This window comes from Xenopus tropicalis, chromosome 4, assembly GCF_000004195.4.
Source record: "Xenopus tropicalis strain Nigerian chromosome 4, UCB_Xtro_10.0, whole genome shotgun sequence".
Classification (NCBI taxonomy): Eukaryota; Metazoa; Chordata; class Amphibia; order Anura; family Pipidae; genus Xenopus; species Xenopus tropicalis.
In genome coordinates, this window is record NC_030680.2 from 101,206,702 (window position 1) to 101,229,751 (window position 23,050).

General features: G+C 38.5%; 1 protein-coding gene across 5 annotated transcripts in view; it reads right to left on the reverse strand.

Annotated features, from left to right (window-relative positions):
* cep350 (centrosomal protein 350kDa) overlaps positions 1–21,194 on the reverse strand; it is a 44,612-nt gene extending 23,418 nt beyond the window's left edge. For 2 of the 5 annotated variants that reach the window (XM_002936964.5, XM_031900985.1), the window contains exons 1-16: positions 21,075–21,193; positions 17,043–17,127; positions 16,322–16,433; positions 14,933–15,098; positions 14,272–14,750; positions 13,865–13,972; positions 13,291–13,401; positions 12,865–13,179; positions 11,156–11,790; positions 8,658–8,779; positions 5,994–6,952; positions 5,752–5,902; positions 3,677–3,816; positions 2,415–2,589; positions 1,573–1,718; positions 420–583 (exon numbers count right to left, since the gene is read on the reverse strand). In XM_002936964.5, coding sequence (XP_002937010.3) covers positions 420–583; positions 1,573–1,718; positions 2,415–2,589; positions 3,677–3,816; positions 5,752–5,902; positions 5,994–6,952; positions 8,658–8,779; positions 11,156–11,790; positions 12,865–13,179; positions 13,291–13,401; positions 13,865–13,972; positions 14,272–14,750; positions 14,933–15,098; positions 16,322–16,373 — 3,723 coding nt within the window. In that variant the 5' untranslated portion in view covers positions 16,374–16,433; positions 17,043–17,127; positions 21,075–21,193. The other 3 variants (XM_031900986.1, XM_012962425.3, XM_012962426.3) reach the window with 3 other exon arrangements.
* Positions 21,195–23,050: the final 1,856 nt, after the last annotated feature.

Here is a 23,050-nt window from a genome sequence, read left to right on the forward strand (position 1 = left end):
TTAAACCTGCATTATACACTAAATTGGGCAACTTTAACAGTTTATCACCCCCTGGATGGCCAGCGTTAAATAAGTATTTGATCCTGTTTTGTCTTATGGTACAGTGACCCTGATCCTGAGTCTATATGTTAAATTCTCGCCTTAAACCAAGGTTTATTTTAAGAGAATGAAACAAAAACAGATACAAATCCTACAGACCCTACCTTTTGAAACACTAGAACATATCTTGTCTGGTCCAGTTCTGGCGCTATTGTGCTCTCTGCACTAGCAGAGCAGAGTTTTCGTTTAAAAAAGGTTCTCACCCTCATGGCAGGGGCGGCCCTGCGCATTATAGACATTTAAAATTCTACCATGCAAGCATAAAAGGTAGCAAATACTGTACTGTATCCAGTAAAATATTTATGTAATTATTATAGTACCTTAAGGATCTGTGCTAATGACACAGTTTCCTGTTGAGCAAGTGAAATTCCACGGACACGTTCCACATCACACAGCTGTCGCACTGACTCCTCCATAGCACTAAGATAGTTCAGCTCTGCGGACATGCGCTGCTGTAGCACCATAGGTGAATAGTGTATGGACCCTTTTAAAAGTAATTAATTAGAATAGAAATATTATAATCTGTTGGTAAAACATGAATGTTAAATGTCCTGCTCTACTTCTGTGTAATAGTTTAGTTTAAATAAAAGATGTTATATAAACTCACAATTTCTATGATTTAGGGCTCTTACATGGGTGTTTGTTATGCATTTGACGTGTAGTGAGTGCGCCAAACACATCAGCTAATTTATTGCATTATATTCTGCCTGGTTGTACTCATGGGAGTTCAGAGTTGTGTTTCACTTCATTTGCATTTTTTTGGGGATGCAACATGCTGTGTTTTCTGGCGCATGACTTGCGTTTAAGAGTCAATCTTAAATTAAAATGTTGTGTTCAAGGCCACGTAACGTCTTTAGGTCACACCTAAACTGATAAGGACTAAGGAGTTGAAATATTTTAACAAGGTTATATATACTCATATTTATCATAAACACAGTCAATAATAAAAGTGCACAGAAGCCCACTTTCAGGCACCACAGAACTTTTTTACATGGAATTGATGCCATTCTTTTTGTTTGGATTTTGTGTGGATTTTATGTTTTTCTAGAATTTATGCTGTTTAATGCAGTAACAATTGGGGTTATACTGTATTTTATTTTTGCTAACAACCACTAATTTAATTTCATGTTACAGTAGAACCCCTATTTTAGGGTTTTCAGGGGACCAGAAAAAAATGGTGTAAAATCCAGGATTGAATTATATAATGGGAAATATGGTGGGACCATAAAAAAAAAAAAAAGTGTAAAATTAAAGAAAACTTAATCAGGGTACGGTAAAAATTAGATTTCACTATATTAATAATCTATTTATAAACCCATAACATGTCATAAAAGAAACAGTGCATTTTAGGTCCTGTTCTTTTTATTTCTAATATCTACACTTTTTCAATGTCCTTTTCACATGATTTGATGGCATAGAATCACTTGCATGTATCCATTCCTACTTGCATAGTATGCAGCTGATTTCCCCTACCTTGCCCAGAGCCAGACACTAAATCTGATGGCTGTGTTACGGAGCCTCCAGTAGTTGCAGCAGTTGGCGGTGCTGGAATTTGCACTCCGATTTCTGTGAAATTTGTGTGATGACTTTTTACATCTCTTCCTGATTCAGACAATAAGCTGGTAAACAAGGAATTCAATCAGAATAGGCAATATATAGAGAGAGTTATTAACCTTTTCAGTGGTGGCTTATTCCTGGCGACGGTATTATGAGTAGCAGGCTTCACATTTTATAAACATAAAGCCGGATCTGAAGGAGTAAGATCTTTCTCCTTTTTATGTACAAATAACGTCTTTTAATAGTTTATAGCAGCTGGTCAATTCCAATTGCTAGCACCAGTGGCATTTCTAGACCAAAATAATCTTTGGAGGGGCCAGGCAAGTACTACCTGCCCCTCCCATGCCACTCCAGCCCCCCCCCCCCCCTTACTTCCCAATTCTTCACCCCTTCACATCATGTCCTCCCTCCTCCCCCTCCTCGCCTACTAGCTCTCAGGTAGGAGAGTGGTGGGGAGGGGGTTTGCTAAAGCTGTAGAGGAGGCAGACCCTGCGGGTCCAGGCCCCCCTGACCACAACTCCTCCCCGTGATGGCAGGGTCTACTTCCCCTATAGTTACGCCACTGGCTGGCACAAGGGTTCTGCTAGCATCTGGTCAACGTTACAGTGTGGGTTAGACAGAGTGCTGACAATTTTTTTCTTTGTATGAAGCCAGATCTAAAGCAATAAGTGAATCTGTGGGATGCAAAGAGTTAAACATAGCAACTTTAGCTTTAAACATAATGCTCTGCAGTTTGCCTGGCTCTAAAATACTTTTACCTTGTTACAGAACGTGAGGAAAGATCTCCAATTGTGCTATCAGTGTCAGTACCCTCTGACCGCTCCCTCCTGGGTGAAAGAGGTGTATGTTTGCTCCCAAGGTTTTTATGTTTAGAGCATGATGAGCTTTCGTCTTCTGGGGGAAGGTGAATGCTATCGTTCTGAAAAGATTTTCCTGAAAGACATGACAGCAGAATACAGTAAAATAGCATAAAAAAGAATGCAATTACTTTGAATTAGGGATACATTCATTAAATAATTTCAATGGTTTTGAAGATATTTGTAAATGTAACTACTACTGAAAGTAGTATCTATCTATAAACTAGATGTTTATATACTCTGCATGTCTGGTACTAACACCTGAAATACTTCAGCAGAAGCCAATGGAAATCCAGAGGAGAACTGACTTTTGCTACACTGTTTCAAGAGTCAAACATTAAGTGTGAGGAATGCTTTGTTTAAATATATTTGTTCATAAAGCCAAGCAAGGAGTCTACTGTTCTGAAGAAAATTTGTCCACTAAAGATCGGTGCTTCATTAAAGTTTGTGAAAGATGTTTTTAAAGCAACAAAGGCAGCTTCCAATGATCAAAAATGCTGCTTAGAGTTAAATTTACTCATTAAAAAAAACACATTTACTTAGATATACTTTCAAATTTCTAATTAGCTATGCTGCATGCATATTTTACATGGACAATCAGAGAGCCCAATGTCTTAAAGAACAAATTACAAATGGCACAGATCTCATTACTAATTATTTCATAGCTACCTTGTTTCAAAGAAACCAGAAGTCTGCAGTATGCATTATAGTTGTTTTATTCTAGTAAACTGGAAAATCTGCAGCCAGTGGCTTCTCATGTTATATTATTCTAATGAATGGGAAAACCTGTATGCTGTTTGATGTACAATCCTGATTATTAGTTAGAGGGCAAGCACACACACCACTTATTTCATATCAGTTCAATTAATATGGCTTGCATATATGGCAACATATTTTGCCTATTGGGAAATTCTCAAACAGAAAAAGTCACATTCTATTTTCTGACTTGTACAAGCACAATCAAAACAATTCACTGAGAGGACCTCTGTATAAACAAACCAATACTTTCAACCAGATGCAGCCTATTAAGAGCAGCTCATTATACAGAGGGCCTTTCCAATTATATCATTATGTCATATCTCTGACCCAATCATTAAAGAAAGATCACAGAGTGAGAAAGACAAAAATCTTAGTCATTTGTTTTTAATTTAGTTTACACCTACTCAGTTTGCTTCCTTCCTGAGATGAGTATGATGCAGAAGAGGATGCAGATCTCGCTCTCGAGGAACTGGATGATGAACCCTCATTTCTAGACCTGACTATGGGAAGTTCTTCATTGACACTGGAAGCACTGGTGTCCAGGCTGAGGTGAACAAATCCAGAAAGAATTGTCAACATGATGTTTAAATATAATCTGCATTCCCTCTTAGCTGTTACTGAGCCCCTGGAGCTTACTCTAAATTGTTATATCATTTTTGGATCTGATTACATAAGAACGTAGAACAATGCCTAATCAAACATCAGGAGTATGTTGAAAAGAAAAATTTTTGAATTAGAACTTAGTCAAGTAGTGTATAAAACAAAAGGCACAAATTACATCAGGCTACTTACTGAGCACCTTCAGTTCAAGGAATGTACTAAAGAATCTGATATTCCCCTAAAATGAGCTCTGATCACAGCTTCTGGAAACCTACAGAGCCAGTGGCCCGTCCTGATGTAAAGGGGAAGAACTACCATCTCATAAATCAATAACCCCTTTTTAATACAGATCAAAACCTTGTTTGCCCTTGCAACTGTTGAGTGGCATTGCTTGCTACAGCCAAGTTAATTATCTACAAGGATTTCATGGTCCTTCTCCAGCCTAATGCATTCCAATGAAGGGTGTAAGTGGCTTGCATATTTTTCCATCTCAGGTGCATAATCTTACATTTACACTCATCTGACGCTTTGTCAAAATCCTACTACAAGGATGCTAAATGCTGCCTCTTTTCACAATTAATACACTTTTTGAGGTTAGTCATAGCCTAATTTTCTATCTTTGTCTTCCAGATTGCAGTTTGATTTAATATAAAATTTTAAATGATAGCCATTTCTCTTCTGTTTCACACAGAAAACCTTTCACCCTAACCTATGCACACAAGTACTGACTTTAAGTAACTATAAGTTGCTTTCCTGAGATTTAAAGTCTTAGCCCTAGGGTATTTTGCTTTCTGCAACAAACACTATTAGCCATGGGTCTGACTGTTTGCATATTTGCGATATGTTCTGGGTTGTTACAGATCATAGGATCCAATAGAGCATAATTTCTGGTTGGATCATTAACAACCTGTGTTTATTAAGACTTGCCCCAAACTAGAAGCCTTTTCAATTTGCAACAAGAGCTTAGTCTCTTCATCCTAAATAACTTAAAAGGGGGTCTATTGCATTACCCTACAAATAATTTGCCTAATGCAGTATTGTTTTATTATATCTGATATCATTTGGAATGTATGATCTTTCTGAAACTTTAAAAACTAAAAATGATAGGAACCTAAAAGAAAATAATCTTATTTTTTATTAGTTAATTAGTATAATAAAGGTTATTGAGTTATCTATGCTTCTTTTAGAAATAATTCATAATCCATAATCTAAGTTACAGAAACTGAGCTAGAATTACATATTAACAGGCAATGTTAGGCACAAATCCAGGTGAAAAATACACTTTATTTATAAACAAATGTTAATTCATAATAGTATTTTCAACCAAAAATTATATTATATTCTAGGCAAGAAAGAAAAACATTTTATATTACTTACTACATATCTGAAGTGTAAAAGGGGCAGTAAACACCAATCGAGCACAAAATAAGACTTGTGCTAAAAATGAATTCTGCCCAACGTTTTATTTAAATAGGCCAATATTTTCCATTACATTATGTGTGATTTTGTTTTTCTGTGAATTCCCGTCCCCTACTGGAGGTAATTCATTCAAACTGCAATAATGAGTTCTGTATAAACAAACCCACTGCCTTCCCTAAGCTGTAGCCTTTGTTAGCTGTTCAAAAAAGGAGCAGCAAAGTTTGCAGAGAGATTATCTGTGGGCTAGAATTCTGTTTTAGTAACTTCTTTTACTTAAACAATGACTTGTGGTGCTTTGATTTTCTGGCTTGGTTTTGTGTTTGCCGTTTCAAGCAGCACTGCTTGCCTGGTTTATACTAATATACAGGGCATTCCTATCTGTGTATGAAATGTAATATTAATCTGATTTCCATGATTTTTCTATGTAATTCATAAACAGAAACTGAGAAAAACATCTTACCTCTGCTGCCGAGCCATCTGAGTGCCACTTGGAGTTTGACTGACTTGGCATGAACTAAAATCATCTGCATAGGAGACACTGTTTTGGGGGCTGGATGATATAAACTGAGGTTTAAGCACTGGTGAATTTTGCTCCAATCTTCCTTCCATTTCTAAGTAATAAACAGTAAATATGTTTCATTTCAAAAAGCCATAAGGGGGAAATAAATGGGCAAAGATTGGAAAAATTCAGAGAGCACTCACCTTTGCTATAAAGTTGGCATGACTTGGTAAAGATGTTAATAACACTGTTTGGGCTTCCTTTTGCAAGCTCTTCCCAGGGACCTTTGGTGCTAGATGTCACCAATGGCTCATATTTCTCTGCTTCTCTCTTAAATTCATCAAGTGGCTCAAAGGATTTGCTTCTTGATCCTTGGTCCATGATGCAAAATGCTTTTGTTCTTAATAATTCATTTGAGAAAATTGGTGACCGACACCTAGGGTTCCCTTCACCCTCAGACATGCTCCCTTCACTCAATAATGGTCCCTCGCTAATAGAACTGGTGCTAGAGTTTTGCAGGGGACTGGTTTTACTGGAATCGTCAGTAGGCCTCTTAGAACTTTCATCTCTTCCTGGGGATGCCCTTCTGTCATTTATGACCTCACGTCCCCCATTTGTGATTGTTGCATTTGAAATAAATCCATCTGGAAGTTGTTTGTAAAGGTTGTTAGCTCCAGGAAGGTCCTTCTGGGAAAAGTGACTTTCACAAGTGCCAATCATCTTCTGTATTCTAGCTGAAAAAATATCATCCCCACCATCTCTCTCAGGTGGGCTATCAGGTTTTTTCCAAACAGCTGTATTACCATGCATATGATCACCTTCAGAGCTCCAAGTTGGCGGAAAGGCTAGAGAACCACCAGCTAATTTTTTAGCCTCACTCTCAATTCTTGAGGACAGAGACACAGCTGTGGCCTTTAGAGACTCAATGCGATCCAAGTTGCTCCGGAAATTAGTGGGCGGTTTTCTTTGCAAGTAGGTTTTGTTGATTTCTGGATTTGCAGTACTTTTACTAGAGCTCAGCAAACACTCTAAGTCTTTGGGAATAGTAAGGAAGCGAGAAAGAATTAATTCACCTCCTTGTGTCGGATTCAGACTTGAAGGTAGTGAACCTTTTGAGGATATGCTATTTAAAATTGGATGGTATGTGTCCACCAGGTCACTCCTATTAAAAAGAAGTTTCTGTTGTTAAATTGAACTCTTTATTACAAACAAAAATTATCTTTATTACTATCAACAATCCACACGGCTCTGTGAACATTAACAGTAGGATCAGTGGGCCCTTTTCACAGAAAAATCTAAAAGTCTGGGGTATAACTGAATGTAACTTTTTTTTTTTTTAGCAGGAAGGGGCATTTGCATACAATTTGACAAGCATTTACAAATAATTTTTTTGCCATCTACATTAATATATCAATACAACTATAGAAACAGGGAAGTCAATGATCTTAATTATTGTGCATTCATCTCTTAAAAATGTTGTTCACATTTAAATTAACATTTAGTATGATGTAAGCACAGATCTTTTGAGACAATGTTTTTAAATTAATGATTTAAATTTTTGGTCAGCACTTTGGTCAGCATTTCAGTAACTATCCAGGTGCTAAAGTTAAATTACCCTTGCAAACCAGAATGAACTACTGGAATATAAATAGGTAAGTAATAACAAATATCAGTAACATTGTAGCCTCATGAAGCAATCGTTTTTTGGCTGCTGGGGCCAGTGACTAGTGCTGGGCGGTATACCGATTTAACCGGTATACCGTTTTTTTTTTAAAAAATGATATGAATTTTAAACATACCGCTATACCGGTATGCGCGCCTCCTGCTATTTTTTTCCAATTATATCCGGGTTGCGCCCGTGCGTACGTGACGTCAGCGCGCACGCGACGTCGCTAGGACGCATCGCTGGAGCTGGAGGAACCACAAGTTGGGTAAGTTCTGCTGAAGTTCTGGTTGGGGGGTTGTGGTTGGGGGGGTTGTGTTTGGGGGGTTGGTTGGTTGAGGGGGGGGGGTTGTGGTTGGGGGGGGTTTGTTTGGGGGGTTGGTTGGTTGGGGGGGCCCTGGCCACCAATATTTATTATTTATTTTTTATTTATATACCGTCAAATACCGTGATACCGATATAATTTTGAAAAATACCGTGATATAAATTTTTGGTCATACCGCCCAGCTCTACCAGTGACTACCATCTGAAAGCTGGAAAGAGTCAAAAAGTATTGAAAAAAAATGAAGACCAACTAAAGTTGCCAAGTACTGACCATTTAAGAATATGCTAAAAGTTAACTTAAAAGGAGAAGGAAAGTTATTTTGGCATTTTACTACCAATAGATTTGCCACATTAGTGCCACCTAGAACACTATATTTATTCTGCAGAAAGTATTACCATACCTGAGTAAAGAACCCTAGAACTCTGTTTGTTTAAGACAGCAGCTGCCATTTTAAGTAGCATCCTGCTTGCAGCTCTAACAGTTGTAGCTCAGATCACACATTCCTAAGGGAGGGAGGAACAGGAGAGGGGAAAGAAGAGAGAGCTGCACAGACTCATGCCCCAGGAAAGAATGCTTTATCAGAGAGAGGAAGTCAGATGCCTGAAGAACATGTTTATAAAAAAGACAAGAAATCCTGAGTTTCTTTTGATTGAGGACTCCGTGCAGCTTTTTTTGTGAGTGCTTCCGGCTGTATTTACAAAGACCTTTCTGATAAAGCTTTCTTAGTTTTTACCTTTCCTTCTCCTTTAAAGATTAATTTTTAATTAGACAGCCATACCTTCTTAGAACAGCTGTGCAAAACATTCTCCCTACCGATCATTCTTTTGTTTTACTTTCAAATGATTATAAAAAAATTACTGATTAACAGCTTTTTCTCACCTAAGAAGCGGTTGCAGAGGCTCAGAGAGAGAAAGATCACTTCCTGAAGAGGCACTTGTGGGTCTCTCTTGACCCTTGTTCTCTTTGTCAGACTCCCCAGATGGCTGATATAAAACACTGGGCTAAAAAAATGGTGAGCAAGGTAGTAAATGGCACAATTGGAATAACAACTGTTGCTTGGCACACTCACAGGGACTATATTTAGTGGGGCTGGGTATTTTTCTTATTTACATGTGTACAAAGTGCTTCATTCACTGAGCGCAAACACTTTAAGGCCTCCTATTATTTAAAAATATTGTTTATTCACAGTAGAATGTTTTGGGGGGCCAATCATTTCCATAGGTAGGTAAGACATGTTACAATTAAGTAATTAACAGCATTGGGTGTGGCTTCAGTTGTAGTGGGAAACAAAACTTTTTTAACCCTTAAACAGAGTTACATATAGTCACATATGTCCCTATATCTACCTTGGCTGCATGGGCAGAGCTTACATATATTAGCCAACATTAGAACAGTGCATCGTCTGGGATTATCTAACAATACTACAGACTTATATAACGTGTATAAATAAAATATATATAAAATCAATAAGTATGCTTTTTTTTTTTTTACATTTAAATAACAGAATTAATTTGATGCAAGTTTAAATGAGAACTAAATCAAATTCATTTTAAAAGGAGAACTAACACAATATTTCAAAACTTACAAAACTACTAATTACTAAATCACATGATTTATCCCTTTATCGACTGGGGCTTTTATATCCAATTTATCCACATCAGCTCTTTTTGAAGGAGGAGTGTGGTAATCTCAAACGAAGCACTGTTTTAATGTGTTTTGTTAATGCTGTGTTACTGTTGTCTGAATGAGCGGCATTGAGACAAATTGTTGTGCTAACACCTGACACTGCTACAATAAAAAAGACCCAGCACTTAATTTAGTTACATTCTACACTAATCTTAATGCATCAAAATACAATGATTCAGGATCCCTCATCTCTATATGTCAGAAATGTTGTACACAGCATGACAATCACGTGATGCAAGTTTAGGGAACTCAGAAAACTTGAAAAAATATTTTCACATCTCTTCACTTGTCAAAAAAATAATAATAACTTGCTGTAAAAATCAAAGTTTTTCCACTGGTGGTAAAGTAAAATCTATATACTTTTGATAAATCAGCCCTTAATATAGGTTTGCTACAAGGGCGAACTGCCAGAAAAATATTTGTGAGTGACAGTCTTAAAGGAACAGTAACACCAAAAAATGAAAGTGTATAAAAGTAACTAAAATATAATGTGCTGCTGCCCTGCACTGGTAAAAGTGGTGTGTTTACTTCAGAAAGTCTACTATAATTTATATAAATAAGCTGCTATGTAGCCATGGAGGCAGCCATTCAAAGGAGAAAAGGCACAGGCTCATAGCAGATAACAGATAAAACACTATTGTATTCTACAGAACGTATCTGTTATCTGCTATGTAACCTGTGCCTTTTCTCCTTTTTTCCAGCTTGAATGGCTGCCCCCGTGGCTACACAGCAGCTTATTATATAAATTATAGTAGTGTTACTGTAGCAAACACACCAGTTTTACCAGTGCAGGGCAGCAGCGCATTATATTTTTATTAATTTAAAGCTGTTTCATATTTTGGTGTTACTGTTCCTTTAAAGAGTATGTAAGTGTCACTAGAACGTGTTATGTGTGTGATGGTAATTTGACATTCATTGTATATGGAACGAATAACACCCCTAAAGGAAATGTTTATGGTCAGGGTTTTCCTCTAGCCAAAATCAGCATAGACTAAGAATTATCAGTGGAATGTTTTAAAATGTTATTTTTGCTACAGACATTAAAGTGGTACTAACAGCATTTTTTTTCAAAGGGATACTGTCATGATTTTCTACTTTTCTAAATACCACTGTTTACATAGCAAATAATTTACTCTATCATTTAAAATTTTATTCTTGAACCAACAAATGTATTTTTTGTTAGTTGTAATATTGATGTGTAGGCACCATCTCGGTGCATTGTGCCTGAGTCAAAGCTTTCAGAAGGAGCCAGCACTACACATTAGAACTGCTTTCAGATAACCTAGTGTTTCTCCTACTCCCATGTAACTGAAGGAGTCCAAAGTCAGACTTGGATTTCTTACTATTGAGTGCTATTCTGATATCTACTGGGAGCTGCTATCTTGTTACCTTCCCCATTGTTCTGCTGATCGGCTGCTGGGAGAGAGGTGATATCACTCCAACTTGCAGCTCAGCAGTAAAATATGACTGAAATTTATCGGAGCACAGGTCACATGGCTGTGGCACCCTGGGAAATGAAGAATATGGCTAGCCCCATGTAAAATTTTAAAATTATTCATGCAATCCAACTTTTTGTGCAAATCCAAATCAATGTATGAGTATGATAAGATTTACATTCACATATTAGCTAACTGACAGGCAGCAAATACAGATGAAATGTGCACAAGCAGCAAAAAATTATGAAGAAGTACCTGCTTTTCTTGTGCAGATAGATCAGGCCAGGCATGCTTTAGCATCAATCTTGGGGCATTTTCAGGAGGCTGATGTATCTTGGGATCTATCTTGTGGCTATAAATGGAATCCTGTAATTCTCTCTCATGAACATGCTGCCCAGTATTACATCCCTTTGCTTTGCTAAAAGCCTCTTTCTGTTTCTGATAGAGCTCCTGCAAACGTTTGTTCTTTTGCTCCTCGGCTAGCTTCTGTGCTTCCTTCTCGTCATTCTGCTTTTTTTTTCTCTCTTCCTGCTGACGCAGAATGTATTGGCGTACTTGCTCTGTATCATAGTGCCTCCTTTTAGAGGAGATGTGGGGTTCTTGGGGGGCATGTGATTTTCCAGGTTTTCTTTTGGTAGGACTTTGGCTTCTGCCTCTTGTCTGCTTTTTCCCTTCAATACCACCGTCGAGCTGCAAGTCATCCAGAATGCCTCTGATCTCCAAGGGCAGGAAGTCTTTCTTCAATTCTGCAGGTTCCGTTTGATACTTATTATTGTTATCCAGAGTTGCACGAGAACTTGTGATGTTATCATTCTGGGAAGTTGTGGTAGGAGCTGGGTCCCTGTATTTATCAATTTGCTTAACTGCTTCAGAATAACCCACAGAACTGGCTAGATATAGAAAGAAAAAAAAAAGATTTATTAAAAAAAAAAAACAGTAGGCTGTCATTTTTTCCTTAGTACTTTTCTAAAAGAAATCTTTAAAAGATAAACTGTATATTTTTCCTGTTGCAGTGTTTTCCCTAAACCAAAATGTTGCTAACTGTATGCAGAACCTTCTTTGGCTGGCGTACAGACATGGAATCTGTTATTTAGACCTAGGTTTTTCAGTTTATGTGTATCTCAATGTCTTAGGACTACATTCAATAAATCCAGTAAGACTGTTTTGCCAGAACATGGACTTATGCTAGTTTAGTACAAGTACTATTTTATTATTACAGAGAAAAAGGAAATACCGGTAATTTAAAAAAATTGACTCTATGGCAGATAGCCTTTCTGTAACTTTATAGCTTTCTGGATATGGGCATTCCATACCTATACTAACAACACAATCTAGTATGACAAAAAAAAAGTAGACATGGGTAAAAGCATAGTTAGAGCATGTAGGTACAAAATCACTATATGCATATTCAAATACACAGATGAAGGGAGTATTTCCAAAATAAAGCTCCACAGCATACAATTGCAAGATGTAGAAATGCAACAGCTTCAACACTTCAGGGGTTATTTATCAATTTTCAAGTGTGAATTTGAGTTTGTTTTTCTAAATCGCATAAACTCGCATAACTAATGCTCATTTATTAATGTGGTAAAATTGTGTGATAAAAAAAATAGCTCAAATTTTTGAGTTTACAAGCTCGATATCTTGAATAATATAAAATATGGAGTGACTTAGGACAACACCCATTGACTCATATAGAAACAAGCTTTTAGATGGCGCATTTTTACATTCGAGTTTTCAGGTATTTGCACTTAATAAATACCAGACGTGCCAGTTTTTGACCCATAACTTGAATTTGAGTATTTTTAGCGCAAATAAATCGAATCAAGAGAAAAACTCGACCATTGATAAATCTTCCCCTTGATCAAACTAATTTTAGTGATAATAATAATAATAATAATAATATAATAATAATAATAATAATAATAAATAACATAAAAAAAATTAAGCCTCAAACCACTAACCTGATTTACTGGACAAGTCTTCATTTTCTGTCTGTTTCTCCCTGGATGAAGATTGTTTGCCAATTTGTTTATCCCTGGATTTTGCAATCTCCTTTATTTGCCTCTCACTGGACACAGGCCTCTTGCCCGCATCTTTCTCATGGGAGCCTTGCCTCTTATTTATTGGTCCATCAAATGAAGGTGTTGCCTTAAGGGTATGTTTGTCATCAGACAGAGCTTTGAGTTCCTTGTCAATCTTGGGTGTTGGGCCCAAGAGCTGTTTTACTAACTTCTGGCCATCTCTCCATGAAGACGTACTTATGATGCTTCCTTTAACTTAAAGATATTAAATGAGTTGCAAACTTCAAAGTACAATCTCAAATTTCAAAACACACTGTAATAGTTAAAACTGACAGCACAATTACAGCAAGTTATGCATTCATTAACCTGGTTTACTTTCGGTGATCCCTGTGCTCCCTCCACCAACTAATCTCTGAACTTTCCGCACTGGTCTGGAGGTCTTCTTCATCGGAGACTTCTCAGTTGTAGAGACTCCCTCTGTATATAGAATGATATTTAAGCAAGGCCAGAATGCTGCCATTTTCTCCTTAAAGGAATATTGTCACGGGAAGACATTTTTTTTCCAAAATGCATCAGTTAATAGCAGAACTATATATATATATATATATATATATATATCTATATATATATATCCTATATCTTCTAAACCTAGTCAAACATAGAGAGACTGACCAATATCGAACAGGATCCACTCACACAGGATGTTTCATACATGTTAGGTGTGTCATTGTGTGCTATGGGGGTACTACAGTTTGGTGTGTCATGCCATATACATTCCCACATCACTCCTCTTGGTTTCCCGCCATATATTGTATATATGGGCTCAATTTGCCTCACTATGTAACTTTGACAAACATTAGTTGCTGCCTCTCAATAAAGTTTAAAAAATGACTTCTAAGCCCTGTTTGAGCGGATCCTGTTTTCAAACACTTAGCCTCACCTCTGGAGGGAGGCTGAAGGGTTCCATACAGCTGTGAACTGAGGGCATCCTCTTCCTTGCAAAGTTTACCATCTAAAGTACAAATTTTTGTGTCTGGTGGGTTGAAACCTAAGAGACAAAAAAATAAAAATGTATCCATGCACAGGGCCTAAACAAATGGTTTAAAATTAAAAGGAAAATAAAATACCAGATAAACACTAGATATGGGCTTGGGCCATCTGACTGCTGGGTTGCCTTTTGCCCTTCTTGTCTCAGCCTAACGTAATCTACATTTTCAGTTTGCTGTAAATGTATTTATCGCCACCTTTCATCCAAATTGTCCTTTAACCAGACCCCCCCCCCCCCCCCACATTGATTTAGGCTTTTAGCTTCCCTTCCACTAAAAAAGGCTAAAAAGAAGCACTCACCTCTGTAAACAGGTGGTGGTGGTGCAGATGTAACTTTGCGAGTCTTTGCATTAGCAGTGGGATCAGAGTAATGAACTGAAGAATGCAATCCCTCTCTAACGTCCTTCTCTCCAGCAAGCTCCCACTGACGTCGTATCCGCTCTTTCAGCTTCTCAAGTTTAGCATCTGGTTGCCGCCTCTTTAAAGTTTCTAGTCTATTGTTAGAGGAGTTGAATGACATATTTGGCTGAAGAGTCTCAAATGTTCTAACTCCTCTGTAAGTGTGCAGAGCAGAATTTCCATGTTCACTGGGGGACCCATATAACCTCAACTCCAATGCATCAATTGCAGGCCGGTCATTTAGATATCGAACATTAGTGTCAGCCACTGCTGATGACCGTGTGCTTTCAAAGTCCCTTTCCTCTTGCCCATCAGCAGTAAGGCCAGATGCTGGCTGTAAAATATCCCTCTCATTAGGTGTTGAAGAGGTACTAGCTTCCCTAAAATACAGTCGCAAATAAAAAAAAAAAAAGACTTTGTAAAGAGAAGCATATGATGTAAAGGAACAGAGATGTTCCTAAGTGCATAAGAATGAGGTTATGACAGGAAAGAAAGACCACAAAACCCATATATCAAGGCACTGCAATCTAAATCATGTACAACACAGATATATAAACAGTACCTGTATGAAGCTAAGGGCTCTCTGAATGCCACATGACTTGTACTCTTTATATTACTCTCCAGCGTAGTGGCACGCAAGGGACTGCGAGAAGACTTTTCCCTACTAGTTTTGCTTCGACGTACAGATTTACTAACATGTGTATTAGGGTCCTCCAGATATCGTCCATCTGCAAGGAGAGAGGGTAAATAATATTAGCAACTAAAGGGAGTCTAGTAATATAAACAGTTTACTGAAATAAACTCAAAGTTGATCCAGGGACTGGTCCACGTGGCCTTTGGGGTCAAAAATGATTTTAAACTAGAGACAACTAATTTTTTCCACCTTCTTTGGGTCAGCTAGAAGTTAAGCAGGCTTCACTTGGACAAAAGTACATGATGGACATCTATTTTTTCAACCTCAGCTACTTTGTAACATATATATGTATAAATATTTACTAGGCTTATACACCAAAATAAGGAAATCAGGGCAAAAGCAGGATATCTGTTTACATTCTAACTAGTACGGCATCTCAGTAAATGTTGTCATATTCCAAAGCTTACATAACATAGCACTGCAAGGGACTTTTAGCATGGCTCCATCATAGCAACACACAGTTAAAAGAAATGTTGCTTCTTCACACTGGACTGCACACACAAAGCACCACTCGATTTTCTATTAAAATCCATCTTGTGGCCAGCCAAACTTCTTGACTGCTTTAGCTGCCCAACAACAATCAACACTAGAGGAGCATCCCTGGTTTTTACAATTAAAACTCTGATTTGTATAAAGAGAAACTGTGCACTATGCTTTTTTAGGATATGTTTATTCTGTAATAAATCATGCAGACTCTTCACAAAAACTCACTGGCCCCTGAACTAATTCTGTTGCTCAAGCTCTACAGTCATATGACAATAGTTTAAATTCAGGTAAACACTTTGGATATGGCCAAAGTGCATTCTACTATAAAGCCAATCCTGATTGGCAAGAGAAGCATTAAGGAAGTTTGGAAAGACTGGCACTGAAGTACAGGGGGTGGGGTATGGTTTTGATGGACATATAACAAGCTCTTCTCAGATACAGAGGTGTGGGAGAGATTAGACTGGGTATTAATATATGGAGACCAGACATTTTACTTGCCTTGAAATTCACAGGTCTACCTGTATGATGACAGAGGTGAGAATACAATGTGCAACCTCCTTATGGGATGAACCCTGACCTGGTCTATGTGAGGCCAGCAAATGAACAGAATGATATAGCTTATTCCTAAAAGAAGGCAAGCAGTTGCAGTTTTGGTCCACATTCTCTAATGCAATGCTTATAGAGTGATGTCAGAACAAATTCATGGGCTATGCATATCTATGTATTAGACCTCTCTCTGACTCTCTGTATCACTTCAGTCAATGTACTTACCTTTGCGGCTTATTTTACGAGTTGCACTGCTTGGTGCTTTCTTGGTGTCCATGGTGGTGTTAAAAACAGTGCTGCTTGCAGGGGCCACATCCAGCTTATTTTCAGTATATCTCTACTGTCACAAAAAAATCAGTGTCAAATCTTCAAATAACACCAACACTATCCAGCAAAAATAATAAAATGGAGATACATACACTGGTAGATCTTCTCATGTGGCAAGATTGCAATTTGGCAATAGATTGCCAATTTGGCCATCTATGCAGTGGACCAAGCCCAGAGCATTATTTGACACAACCCCTCTGCCATGGCTAAACTAGACACTTTATTTGCTTTGAAAATTCTAATTTATTTGGTCATGACAATAAACAAATAAAACTGAGACAACTAATAATAAACATCTAATTTCAGGGTATTATTTGTCAAAAAATCCCAGCCTGTAAACTAACAACATTGTTCATAAAAAGATCAAATTAAAGAGACCTCCAAGAACAGAGAAATTAAAGTGCCTACATATAAAATTGCAGAATGCAGGTTATATGACTTTCTTGATAAGAAAAATAGTATTAAGAAAACAAAATGCTGAAATCTGCGGATTACTTCGTATACAGTTTTGTATAGCTTGCTAGAATGTCAATCAGAAAATGTTACAATATTTGATTACACACCATCACAATTTGTATTTTAGTATCAGTTTAGGCAAATGTTTGCAGTTGCTGCTTACCTGGAATAATATCCTGACTCTGAAAGAGAGTGCTGGGGCCTCTAGGGAATCTAGTAACCTCCATGAATTCTTTTCAGTCTTTTATCTAAAAGTGGCAGAAAGAACAGTTACTGTGTTGCAGGCTAGAGCAGTAACAGAGAACCGAGGACCAAGCAGAAAATGTAGTGTCAGCCACACTTCTCTTGTGTGTCGGCTTAAGCACAACTGTCATAGACGGCTCGAGAGACTCAGCAACAGCTGCTGGGTAGAAGTATCAAATGAAAGGTGGATGGTTAATGAAGTGGCAGCCAACAATTTACAGTGCTGCCCCTGAAGTGTTCAGGGAGATTTATCTTTTCTGGGTTACAAAAATATAACCTGTGAATCAGCCATTATAAGCAACTAAATTTTCTAAGAAATATGAATAGAAATGGAAACTCTTACACAAGAAAACTGCTTGCAACATTGCAGTGAAGTAATAATAATCAAAGTAACCTATGACCAAAAGTACTGCAAAGAACCCTAACCCTCCACATGTTTCTGGAGAGCTTCCTTCTCCCCCTTCCTAAACTGCACTAACTTGGCCCACCCAATAATACACTGTTCCCCATAGACTTTGACAAGAGGCAAAGCAGTACATCAAAGTGCACAAGCACCATCTCATGCAGTTAAATCTTCTGCTGTAAGTGACTGCTGACACGGAGCACGTGCAATTGAAGCTGATCCAGACCTGGCTTCAACTGAGCATTATCAATTCCTGAAATCACTGGGTAAAGAAGCTTTAGTTGCACAAGATGGCACCTATGAACTGCTTGTCAACATGTATGGTGAATTAGCATTATTGGGGTAGTGAGCTGGTGTGGTTTGGGTGGTTCAGCCCTTGTATAAGGAGAATAATTGTTTCTGAAGACAGGTTGCTTACTCTCCTTAACATATCATCCACCAAGGAATTTATTTCAGTATTATACTCAAATTTACTAGAAAAGTAATCAGCAATAGATAAAATACTTGACAGCGATGTCATTTTGGGGACCTGAGTCCCCCACCAATAAAGTTTCCAGGCCTCCAGCAGAAATTGAAGATCACCAGCAGGCCCCCCCTACAGAGGAAGCAGACTCAGGACCCCGAGGCCACAGCACATGCTTCCTCTGTACATACGCCACAGATACTAGATGAGGAATGGCAACAAAAACTTGACTCACCTACAATTGTCTCTTGCTATATGATACAACCGTATATCCTTAATAAAGCATAGTATACACTAGTATGACTCCATCTAATGAACCCATCCATATCAGATTAGACAAAAGCTTCTTTATTATGAGCACTGGGAATGTCCACAGCTTAAATCATAACGGTAAACAATTCTGGACAAAATAGATAATGTGATAAAATTGAAATGTAATAAAATCCCCAAAATACGTCTACTTAAACAAATACTGTCATGATTTTTATGGTGTATTTTTTATTTCTAAATTACACTGTATGCATAGCAAATATTTCACTCTACCATTTAAAATTTTATTCTTGAACCAACAAATGTATTTTTGTTTGGTTTTGTTATAATATTGGTATGTAGGCAGCCATGTCAGTGCATTGTGCCCGAGTCTGAGCTCACAGATAGAGCCAGCACTACAAATTAGAACTGCTTTCAGACCTATTGTTTCTCCTACTCCCATATAACTGGAGGAGTCCCAAGCCAGACTTGGATTTCTTACTATTGAGTCCTATTCTGAAATCTACTGGGAGCTGCTATCTTGCTGCCTTCCCATTGTTCCCCTGATCGGCTGCTGGGGGGATGGGGGGGGTGATATCACTCCAACTTACAGCTCAGCAGTAAAGTGTGACTGAAGTTTATGAGAGCACAGGTCACATGGTTGTGGCACCCTGAGAAATGAAGAATATGGCTAGCCCCATGAGAAATTTTAAATTTAAATATAAATAAATGTGTTTGCGTTTTTTAAAAAAGGAATTCAGTTCTGCTGGAGAAGCTCTATTAACTGATGTGTTTTGGAAAAAAACACGTTTTCTCATGACAGTATACCTTTAACATTGCACTTGACTAATACTAATTCCTTTGTTAAGGAAGTGCAATTCCTTGCAAAAAAAAATAACATAATACACAAAATGGAAAAGTATCAACCCCCCCAGTGGGTCAAGCCTGGAAAATACTAATGATTGAAATTTGTAAACTAGAGCAAATGGTATAACGTAAAAAAGGAAGTCTGGGAAAATTCATAAAATGTGAAGAAATCGCTAGATTTACGCCCACTCGACTTTAGACAGTGTTGCTTATAATTGTTCTAAAAATTGATACTACATTGTACTATGTATCATGATTTTGCCACTACATAACTATGTTTGGAGTATCCTTGTAAACAATACCGGAGATTAAAACAATGGGCAAAGAGAGGGCAAACATAGAAAATAAAGCTACTCCATGATTGGTCTAGCCACTGTGGTATCACAAACATACTATTCTCCTACAAACAGGGTAAAAATTATACACTTTATCAAGGGGGGGGAGCCGTGCAATAACAAGCAGCAGGGGAAAAAAAAAAAAAAAGAGCATGGACTAGGGGTAGGCAGACCTGTCCCCCCCCCCCACCACCACCCTAGGCAGGTGGCTCTTCTGCCTACCCCTAGTTCCGGCCCTGCACACTCGAACTTGTGTATTGTAATAAATACAGTACAACCCCAATTTTATTTACCCAGATTTTACATTTTTCTGAAATTGCCACCATTTTCTTGGCCTTCTAATACAAAGGGCATCTTTCTCTCATGGATTTTAAAGGACATGTAAACCCCACACACAAAAATGTTGGTTAATGTAGGTTAATAGTAAGGCTGCAGTGTCGCCTTAATCACTTAGATTTCCTTCTCCTCCTGTAACCCACTTGCCACCCACCCCTTGGGAATTTGCTTTGGCTGTTGGCTTGTGGGCATGCTCATGTTCTAAGCTCAGATTACTAAACACGCCCCCAGTCTAGCAGCCAGTGAAGAGATGGCACTGCTTGTTCCCATAGAAACTCAGCTCTAGCGGTCTGCTTCAATTTTTTTCTCCCCACCAACTCCCCTGAGCTCAGCTTAAACAAAGCAGAACATATATCAGAGACAGTTGTGCCTGTGTGAGCCTGTATTCCTGATGAAATGTATGCTGAATAAGGGTCTGTGTGTGTGTATGCTGTTTGCAGATTTAAATGTATCCAATTATTTATCAGAGGAAAAATGGCCACCAGGTGAAAGCTGCTATTTGCTTTAGGAAAAGGTGATGGTGCTGGCAAGCGGAGGGGATATATGCAGTACAAATAATGCCATTTGGGTGGGGGGAGACGTGCCCAACTGATATACATTGTAGGCAAATGTAGGCTTTACGTGTCCTTTAAGGTTTCTACCTCACCTGCCCCGCCCCCTTGAAAACTCGTTGGTGACTTTGTATTTTTTTACATTTTTTTCAATTTTTACAACAGTGGTAAATTATACACTAAATATAATAGAAACCTGCAATGAATATGATTAAACAGTCAAATCATTTACAAGCAGTAGAAGAGGTTGTAGCTACCTGCTATGGCTCAGAATACCATTGGCCTAATAACTCATTACAATTAGGTATCTCTCAGTTCCTATTTTGTAGCCTTTAGCCTTCCAGTTACATATTTCCCACAACATGTTGTTCTGCATAACTTAAATAGTGAGATTTTAGATTATTATAGATTATAGATTATTTTCAGTTGTAAGCAGTACTGCTACTATGAGCACAATGCATTGCACCAATATGAATGACATAAGCAGTCCCCAAATCTACGAATTTAAGAAGTAAAAACCTGAGGAAAGTGAAAAGGTTTAATGAATGCTGCTTCCAGTGAGCTTAACCAGTGATTGTTTAACTTCCTGTGATTCCATTCTAAAAAGCCTGCTGGAAATGTCTGACACTTCTACTGGAGGTCACACTCACAGATGTCGAGCAGACAAAACGTAGCGATCAAGAAGTAGATAAAGAGTGGGTGAGTATCAGACCACAACCGGACTCAAGAGCGGCGATATTTCTCTTACCGCAAAACATCATTCACCAGTGGTTCGATCCTTCCTGCAACCCTTCTGTGATAATGGCATTCGACTTCTTCCGCTTCCGGTGTGTTGTTGCTGTTGCTAATTGGTTGCCGAGGGAATTTTTTTTTCTAAACAAAAACTAAAAAACAGACAGTGCAGCAGCGCCAGAGCAGGCGGGAGGCTGGAACTGAATGAAATCTCGCGAGATCAGCTCTGTCAGCGCAGCGCTGTTACTAAGCTGGGGAGAAGCGCTCTGTAGGCGCCAACTTTGGTGGCTGTTGTAATGACACACGAATCTGCGGAATGTGGCAGCTGAATAAAACAAATGCCTAAAAAATTGTCACAGGGCGGGATAGGCAACATGGCAGTAGGGACTACTGGATAAAATTGCGGACTGGTCGCTTAGATCCCAGGTTTAAATAAAGTGACATTTATTAATTTGATCAAAGTAAACTACTGACATATATGCATATTACTTACCATTTTTATGAACTACTACTGACTAATTATTGGGCCCCACAACAATATCATTGGGCCCCTAAACTTATTTAGTTTACATAACTTATGCAAAAACTTATGGAACTTTAATACCAAGCAGGGCCGGAACTAGGGGTAGGCAGAAGAGGCAGCTGCCTAGGGCACAACGATTTAGGGGCGCCAGGCAGCCTCTCTTGCCTACCCCTAGTGCTAATTTGTCATTGCCTCCGCCACTTGTCATTAGCGGCGGAGGCAATGATCGGCTAACCGCCCCGCCCCCCTGCACCTCCTCCTGTGCATTGGCGCACATGCGCCGTTCGGGGGGGCGGGGAGGTGGGCGGAGTTGGTCGACCGGGTTGCCAAGGGCGCCCGGTCGGCTTGGCCCGCCCCTGATACCAAGCAATGACTGCACAGAGCAGGGGCAGTTATGAGGGAACAGGTTAAACTTAGGGCAAACTCCACAGATCCCCTATAAACAGAATGACTTATAAGCACATTAATCAATGGAAATCTTTATATGAACTGCTTATTATAGAGTAACATTGGCTGTTTATATTGTAGGCACAAAAGCGGTAGGTGGCAACCAAATGTTTGCTAAGTGAGTGCTAAGGGGGGTAAACCTGCATTCCTTGGAATAATAAATTACTCCTTTTGTATATGATAGACTTTATCTGTTGTCTGCTATATAAACTTGTGCTTTTTCCTTTTTTTCCAGCTTAAATCGCCGTCCCGATAGCTACACAGCAGCTTATTTATATAAACTATTTTAATGTTTATGCAGCAAGTACACTGGTTTTACCAGAGCAGGATAACAGTACATTACATTTTAATTACTTTAAGGACTCATATACACAGTGTTCTACCACAAGGAAGCAAAAGACGAAACACAATCCATTCTTTCTTATGGGGCTGTACTGCCACAGGCGCATGTAAGCAAAGAACACTTCATGTTTTTTGATTATGCTGTTCATTTAAGACGTGTCCATGAGATATAATAAAATAAATAATTTTGATTTTCTGTTTAAAATATGGCGATTAAATATCTTGGGTGCCTATCACTAAAACATATTCTGTATATGAAACAAACACTGGCTCAGATGGCATCTATCCTGATCATGTCTTGCCTGTAATTTGAAAACTTTAATTTGTCCCCCTTCTCACTGCACCAATTCTTCTGCATGCCAGGAAAAGAACGATAGATTACCGGGGGACATAATTACCATACCCCGAACCTTTAGGACCCTAAAGGCAGTATGAAGCGAGAAGTACGCACTCCCTCATATGAGACACCACCAACAGATTCTGTTATCCCAGCACCAGCTGGCACTGTACTTCTAGTTCAATAATCCCTGGGATTCCAAATACAAAGAGGCACAAACAACACCCCTACCCACATCAATAGAGACTGTCTATAGCAAGGGTCCCCCAACCTTTCTTGCCCCTGAGCCACAGTCAAATGTAAAAAGACTTGGAGAGCAACACAAGCATCATAACAGTTCATG